General features: G+C 34.5%; 1 protein-coding gene across 1 annotated transcript; it reads left to right on the forward strand.

The window, feature by feature from the left end:
- The first annotated feature begins 949 nt into the window (after positions 1 to 949).
- Positions 950 to 4,989, forward strand: LOC116027645 (adenine phosphoribosyltransferase 4-like). Its single transcript, XM_031269350.1, has 6 exons — positions 950 to 1,307; positions 1,604 to 1,714; positions 3,497 to 3,589; positions 3,784 to 3,933; positions 4,159 to 4,217; positions 4,544 to 4,989. The coding sequence occupies exons 1-6, from the start codon at positions 1,226 to 1,228 to the stop codon at positions 4,595 to 4,597; spliced, it is 549 nt and encodes a 182-aa protein (XP_031125210.1). The 5' UTR covers positions 950 to 1,225; the 3' UTR covers positions 4,598 to 4,989.
- The last annotated feature ends 3,047 nt before the right edge of the window (positions 4,990 to 8,036 follow it).

The following is an 8,036-nucleotide window of genomic DNA, read 5'->3' on the forward strand; positions in this document are numbered from 1 at the left end:
AATAAGATTTAATATAAATGACAAAGAAGAAAAATAATATAATTTGTCAGAGTAAGGAGAAAAATAAAGTGAGATCAAAATTGTAAAAAGCACCTTATTTTCTGTGCTATTAATGCGTTACAAATCATTTGATTTTGACAAAATAATAATTATTCGTTTAGATATAGTAACATAACCGTTTAACTTTGATATAATGATAATTGCTCGTTTAAATATAGTAATATACTGGTTTAACAATTACCAAATAATAATAATTAGTATATTTAAACAAACAATTATACGAAAGTGAAAGTTAAAAACTTAAATTGATTTTTTTACATTTGTTTTTTATTATATTAAAATTATTTAATTATAAGTTGTAATGCTTAAATTTTTTTTTTTGCATTTCTTTTGAGCGCTTTTTCAAACGTTATACTTTTAATCCAAAAATACCCTGATATGTAGTTTTAGATATTTTAGTAACATAATTTTTAAAATTTTAACTAAACATGAAAAAATTATATTTTGATATCCAACCAAAAGACTAAAATGTAAAAAAAATATATTTTAAAAAATATTTTTTTGAGTACTATTGATTTTGTTATATGTAGTATCTGTTTATATATATATTTTCAACAAGTCAATATTGTCCCCATTTGAGTTTGATCATTTAAAAAATATTTTCCAAATTTTCAAACCCCTTTTAAGATTACAAAAGAAACATTCTAAGAAACATTTCCCAAGAAATTTTTTTAAGAAACATTTTCCAAGAAATTTTATTAAGATTTCATAGATTATATGTATATATGGAGAGATTACACGAGGGAGGGAAAGAAGGTTTGGTCCGGTAAGTTGACTTAACCAAGAATTTCCGGTAAAGTTACCTCTCTCTCTCTCTCTCTCTCTCTCTCTCTCTCTCTCTCAAATGCCTTCTTTTTCTTCTCTCTTTTGCTTCCCACCTCCCAAGTCGCAGTAGGGACCTCTTCTCCCTCTCTCTCTCTGTCTCTCTCTCTCTCTGCTTCTTTACTGCCATTGAAAAAAAACTGTATTCTCCATTCTCTGTTCCATTCTATAAATACCCCTCACATCTTCTCCCCCTTTTCTCCTCTTCCCTTCAACCTTTTTTCTCTTCTCTCTGCGTTTCATCACCCTTTTCTCAGAGAGAGAGAGAGAGAGAGAGAGAGAGTGTGTGTGTGTGTTTGTGTTCCATTTTCTCTCTCTGCATTTCACGAGCCAGTCCCGAACAATGTCAGCTTTCAGGGAGGACGATCCACGTATCGACGGCATTCAATCCAGAATTCGAGTCGTGCCAGACTTCCCTAAACCGGGTAACTCCAAAGGCTTTATATGGGGGCTGTGAAAATTGAAAATTGAAAACCGAAAACTGAAAACTGAAAAAACTTTTGTGTGTGTGTGTGTGTGTGTGTATTTGCTTACCGGAAAGGCCGAAAGACAGAATCTTTTTTTGAGCTTTGAGAACGAATGTCTGTAAAAGGGATGTTTTTTTTTTTGGGTTATTATAATTATTATTTGTGTGTTTCAGAGGATGTTTGATGATGGTGGGATTAGTTTAGTATTTTTAAATGATTGGTTAATTTTATTCTTCTTCTTTTTTTTTTCGCAGGAATAATGTTCCAAGACATCACTACACTGTTGCTGGATCCCAAAGCCTTTAAAGACACCATTGATTTGTTTGTCGAGCGCTACAAAGGCAAGAATATCTCCATAGTTGCCGGTATGTGTTGCTGCAATTCATAGATTTGCTTTTAAGTTTTAGCCTTCCATCCATGAACAAAAAGGGAGAACAAAAAAAATTCAATCTTTTACATTAAATATGCATTTAGTATGTGGTCCCATTAGCACACACACAAAAAAGAGTGAATCTTTAGGGGTTTCTCTTTTGTTTTTGCTTTTGGGAGGGGAGAGTGAGCTGGTTAGAGAGTATGGGGAAGGTAAATTCTTGAAATGGACTTAGTTTGGGACTTTGGGTAGGCTAAAAATGGATCTCACTGCTTCATTGGAGCCTTTTGGTTAGGTTTACAGGGTAATAGATACCGATATATGCTGGTTTTTGAAAGAAAATGGTTTTTTTTTTTCCTGTGGTGGAGGGGATATCAATGTGGAAGATACAATGGTTTTTAGAGTGGCAAGGGGTGTGATTATTGAATATGATGGTGGTGAGTTAATGATGATGAGGACTACTTTCTGGGGATGAATGGATTTTAATGGCTGAGTGTTCAATCATCAATGGGGGCATGTGCTTAAGTCCCAAATGGGCTTTTAGGGGGGTTGGATGGTGGTGGTTAGTGATGGATAGATGATCACATTGCTGAAATAAGGGCGTCGGGCCCACAAGCCCGGTTTTTTTTGATCTTTTACCTTCTTCCCTTTAACATATGTAGTAGTGGCTTCAGAGTTTCACCCTTGGATGAGTAAGTCTGAGCCGCAAAATGTTCTTTTTTTTTCTGTAAGATCAGGGGGGAAGCTCGCAGACACTTTATCTTTTTGTTTGTTTTTATCATGATTTGTGATTATATTTGTGGCATTGGGGTTTCTCGACGAATGATGATGATGATCAATTATTGCTAGGGAGATTGTTTATGGAGGACAGAGTCCACTACAATCAGTAGGTTCTTTGTCCTTTTCACTGTCAAGTGGTGTATTGTGTATTTTAGTTCTTTTCTACTGTGCTTTTTATTTTTAAGACTACATTTATACTTTACAAAATTAGCAATAAGTAGTGAGTTTCCTGTTCATCTCTTTCCCACCCCTCGTGTTTCTTAGCCGTCTTTTCTTTTTTTTAATTCCTTATGAACAAAATCAATATATATTATAAGAGACTGAGTAGGATCCAATCCCTAATGTTGGTTGATGTCTGATCAGTACAGGCCCAATTGATTTGTTTTACCCTAATTTTTCTTGGGGAAAAGACGGGTTTGCTATTCAATATCTTAATTATTTTATTTTCGTCGTCTCGTTTCCACTGGACACCAGCAGGAGTCTTTTGTTCTGTTTCCTAGAAGTTAGAGAGGACGAGAGACAGAGAGAGAGCTAATACGTATACTTTTTAAAGTTTTGTGAGTTTGTCCTTATCGGTGTATCCCAAGTGTTCTTGTATTTATGTATTGGACAGTTCGGGACAGTCTTGTGTTCTTGTGTTCAAGGAACCTCAATATAATATGAAGAGTTGGTGACGAGAGCATATATATATAGCAGCATATACCCCATAAGAATGCTTAACAACTCATCTTGCATGGGTGGATAATTGATGTTTAGTTGGTATGATATATCCTATTAGGTGGGGCCCTGTAATGTTTGGATTTCTGAGAATCATGCAGATAACATTCATTTTATCTTGATATTACGCTTGAATGATAGAGAGGGACGTTTGTTTTTTTGTCTACCTCTGTGCTGTGACGTGGTACTGTTGTTGTGAAGTATGTTGATCGATGCGGGTTGGAATAGTTTTAACGAAATGTTGCACGTATTTGCTGCTTTTTTTGTTTTGTTACGATAGGAATTGAGGCTCGAGGGTTTATATTTGGTCCACCAATCGCGTTGGCAATCGGGGCAAAATTCGTTCCCTTGCGCAAGCCGAAGAAACTGCCAGGTATGTCGTGTTGCATTACCTAAGACCTTAAAGTCTTTAGCTTTAACATGATTATATTGTAGCTATTGCATTGTACATTTCATTTTGGCATACCAAAATGTATTGTTAATTCAATAGCCTCAGTAAAACGAATGAGTCATTTATTTTCACTTTTTTCTTTTTGTAATTCATCTAATAAGCGTGTGTAACTGCAGGTAAGGTTTTCCGACAAGAGTATGACTTGGAGTATGGAAGCGATTGTCTCGAGATGCACGTTGGGGCAGTAGAAGCTGGAGACCGAGCTTTGGTGGTCGATGATCTGATTGCTACCGGTGGCACTCTCTGTGCAGCTATGGATTTACTCGGTATGCTTTCTACCTTATTGTTTAGATGCTCGTTGAAGTTAAATTCGTCGTTGAAATAACAATTTTGCATCTTTCTAAAACACACGAGAGCCATCTAAAGTGCTTTATGGAACATTCTTGAACCACATTAGGGCACACAATTTCCGGTTAATGTTTCAAACCATGTTTGATACACTCGAGAATCGAGATTCAGCGAAAGTTTTGACTTTGACTGTTATTTTGCAGAGCGTGCTGGGGCTGAAGTGGTTGAATGTGCTTGCGTGATCGAAATTCCAGAGCTAAAGGTGCCCGTCTATTTTTCTATTTTTTCTTCACTCGAACATTTCACTTGCTATGCTTTGCCTGTTAACCGTTGCTTCTAAAATTGGTGAAATCTCTACATTAATCTCTGAAACTTTTACGATTGTGCATATACTTTAAACCGAGTTTAACAATGCAGTCTAGTAATATATCAGGAACCCGGTTTTGTGTTAGCATTAGGGCTACCTTATCCTTCAAAGTTGTGAAAAGCCTAAATCAATCTCGAGAATTGAGATGAGAGAAACTACATTATTATATTTACATGATAATCGAAATGCCTATTTCTTGAAAATTTGTGTCCTTGTTCTAGGGCCGGGATCGGTTGAATGGGAAGCCGTTGTACGTTTTGGTGGAGTCGCAGTAGCGGCCGCTAAGGCTGGAATGCTGCAAGAGAAAACCGTGATTAGAGACGGGCTGGCTGTCATATTGTCTGCAGATTTCTTTCATTGTTTTCCCGGCTCGCTCTCTCTCTTGCATCCATCCCGGATTATGGATTTTCGAAGGCCTTAAATCTGTGTTTTACAGAATTCGTTTTTACATTACATTATATGATGATGATGATGAGGAGGGTAGGACAACATTGGATATGTTGCTGAATGTTTTTTAAGAACAAATTGAACATCCTCAAAATATTTTTCCAGTTTCATGTTAACTGTTTTCTGGGTTCATCCTTTTCATGGATTATTTGTATTGCAACTTCTCTGTCAAGGGATGAGTTGAGTTTGAGATTAAACAAAAGTATGGATATTTATTCTATCGGTTTATGGTTTAAATGGAAAGATTTGAGAGTTTAATTTTCGATAAAAAGTTTCATAAGTATCGATTTATGGTCCTTTAGGCTCGGTCTCGACCAGAATGCTCAACTGAGGCTTCCGAGCCCTTCGGATAATAAGTCCTTATAAAGATGGATGTAGACAATAACATTCGAATAAAGCCCGATTGCTATTGGTCAATTATATTGTCCACTATTACATAGACACCTCTCCTTAGCCTCCGAGCCCGATAAGTGCATGAAAGACACATGTCGGCATGCTGACCTCTCGTCATGTGTCCCCTTCAATCTCTTATAAATACTATGTTAAATGTTTGTAGACCCTCTTTCTAATATGAAATTATGAATTTATGATTCTATGTTGTATTGACGTGTAATAAATCTTAGTATTTTCCGTGAGTTGCGCAGTACTTTGCTCTTGACTCAAGCGTGTAGAGGGGACAAAGGCTCTCAATTAGCAATCATCCTCTTCAACAAATGCATCTCACATACTTAATCACTTCTTCCATTCTCCTGTCCACATTTCCCCTAATAAAAAACTTTGACTAAAAGATTTCAAAATTCAAATCTTGGGTCATGATTCATGTTTCAATATAAATAGTATAACCCAATAACGTAATTCAATAGTTTGAGACGATAGTTATAGACAAATTAGTAACGTAATTACATTGCAAGATTGGAAAATTGAATCTGATAGGGATGCAACCCGTTAACTCGTTAAGGAGTTTAGGACTCATCATTATTCGTGCAAGAATCAAACATTGTAAATACGACCCAAATAAGATCAAGATTAGTCTCATATCAATGGAGATATTGGATGTCGTATATATACCCCAAAAAAAGAAAAATAGAAGGTTAGAAATTTTAATTTTTGTACGCGTGCATTGTTAAAGAGTTTTGGGGCAATTCTTAATTCTCCAAATGAGAGTCAAATCAGTAGGCGAGATCCAAACTGAGTGTAAATTAGCCTCATAGTAGTTAATATATAAGATGTCAGTGTGTAAAAAAAAAAAGTATTAGCAAGGTCAAAGAATTGATTATTGTACGTATATATGCCTTGGTTTTTTTTTCAGAGTAAGAATCAAACTTTGATAGTATGACTTAGACCGAATTTAATTTAATTCTATAATGATAAAGAAATTAACTTTAAACAGACAAATCTTGAAAACATACCAATATATACACACTATCAAATAGTAATGTGATTATGAATCCAAATGGAAAAGTAGTATCAAAGTAAGACTTAGAAGAGTTGTAATCGTTTGTTTATATATCTTTTGTGTGTGTGGGAGCTATTGTATTATACTACGTAGATAGTAACTTTTGGTATACGACTTAGGTTGGGGAAGAAATAAAAAGTGTGGGGCAAATATATGGTTGCAGTCGATAATCAAAACAAGAGTAAAAATCAAATTACTTATAATATATAATCAGATGATAAGGTTAGGGTTGATGGGATGTCTCTTTTGTGACAATCTAAACATTGTTGTCAACCAGCCACTACCAAACCACAAACCCTAAAGCTGTCTCATCTCTGACCTTCTTGTTCAAACGTTGTTCTTCAATTCTACCTGACCAACACCCAACTTTTTGTTTAAAAATCTAATCCTAACTTTAAAGAGCATTACTTTTGCCTGAAATGGACAGTCGAGTGGGAAGAGCGTAACTCTTGTACCTAAATGTCATAAGTTTTATTCTTGCTAACACCATCTCGATCAAATCTGTTACAGAGGGTAGGGCTGTAAACGAGCCGAGCTCAATAAATAATAGGTGGTCTCAAGCTCAATTGAGCTAGAAAAGTGAAGCTCGAGCTCGACTCGGTTACGAAACGAGCAGGCTCGAGCTCGAAGTTGACCGAGCTCAAGCTGAGCTTTGACCGAGCCGCTCAGCTCTCTATCTCTCTCTCTCACACACACATGAGCCAAAAATATTTGCACTCGAGCTCAACTCGATTGTGAAACGAGCCTGATCGAGCTTAATTGAGCCGAACCGCTCGATTCATTTACACTTTTAGATAATCCAAAAAAAAAAAGAGAATTATATATGTAGAAACGACGAACACATAACTCAATAAGGGAGTAGGCCTCAGGGACAAGGGCATAGTTCAAACTAAAGGTGTAAAAGTGGGAGTGAAGTAAATCTCGATGAGATGGCGAGGTACTTATAATATAAATTCTTAATTTTCTTTGATGATCTAATATAGCATGTTTGTTTGTTTTCAAAAAAAACTAGATCCAAACGAAACACAAATTATACATTTATTTTCAAATAAAAGAATTTCAGAATTTGTATGAATTAAATATTTTATAATCGCTCCACCCTCTATCTCCATCTTCTATGCCGCGAATGATGACTGATTAGTGATGTCTGCCACCACATTAAGAGCTTTATATACAATCATTTTATATATTCCATTATTCTCAGATACAATTAAATTATTAGTTTATTACTTACAGGTCATTTACTTTGTTAAGTTGTATTCAATTACATTTTATTTTATTTCTTAATTCTTAGATAAACCATCATGTTTACATGTTTAGTGATCTCCAAAATGATGAGAAATTTGTTCTTTAAAAAAAAAAAAAAAATGTCTATATACATAGTACCAAATTAAAAATTAAAAAAATATTACTTTTTCTTCTACAAATTGTTATTTTCTTTTCAACCATAATTGTCTATATAAGAACAAGAAATCAATTTGTTCTCATTCCAACATGTACAAAAGACAAATTAAATGTCCTTAATTCTTTAAAGAATTTTTTTACAGATAATTTTATTTAATCAGGGCGTTTGATTTATCAAACATGCATTTTGTTAATCAGCAATTTTTGACTGATCGATTGTTATTATCCAAACACTTAATATAACACATTTTAATTGAGTGATAGTCAAATAAATTTATTTTAATTTGACAATTAATTAAATTAATTAAAATACGTCATTGTTTGATTGAATTTGTAATGTTTGAATATGTCTAATACTAGTACTATTCAAGAGGTTTGGTTTAATAATATGATTAAAATTTAATGCA

Source organism: Ipomoea triloba, chromosome 8 (genome assembly GCF_003576645.1).
Source record: "Ipomoea triloba cultivar NCNSP0323 chromosome 8, ASM357664v1".
Classification (NCBI taxonomy): Eukaryota; Viridiplantae; Streptophyta; class Magnoliopsida; order Solanales; family Convolvulaceae; genus Ipomoea; species Ipomoea triloba.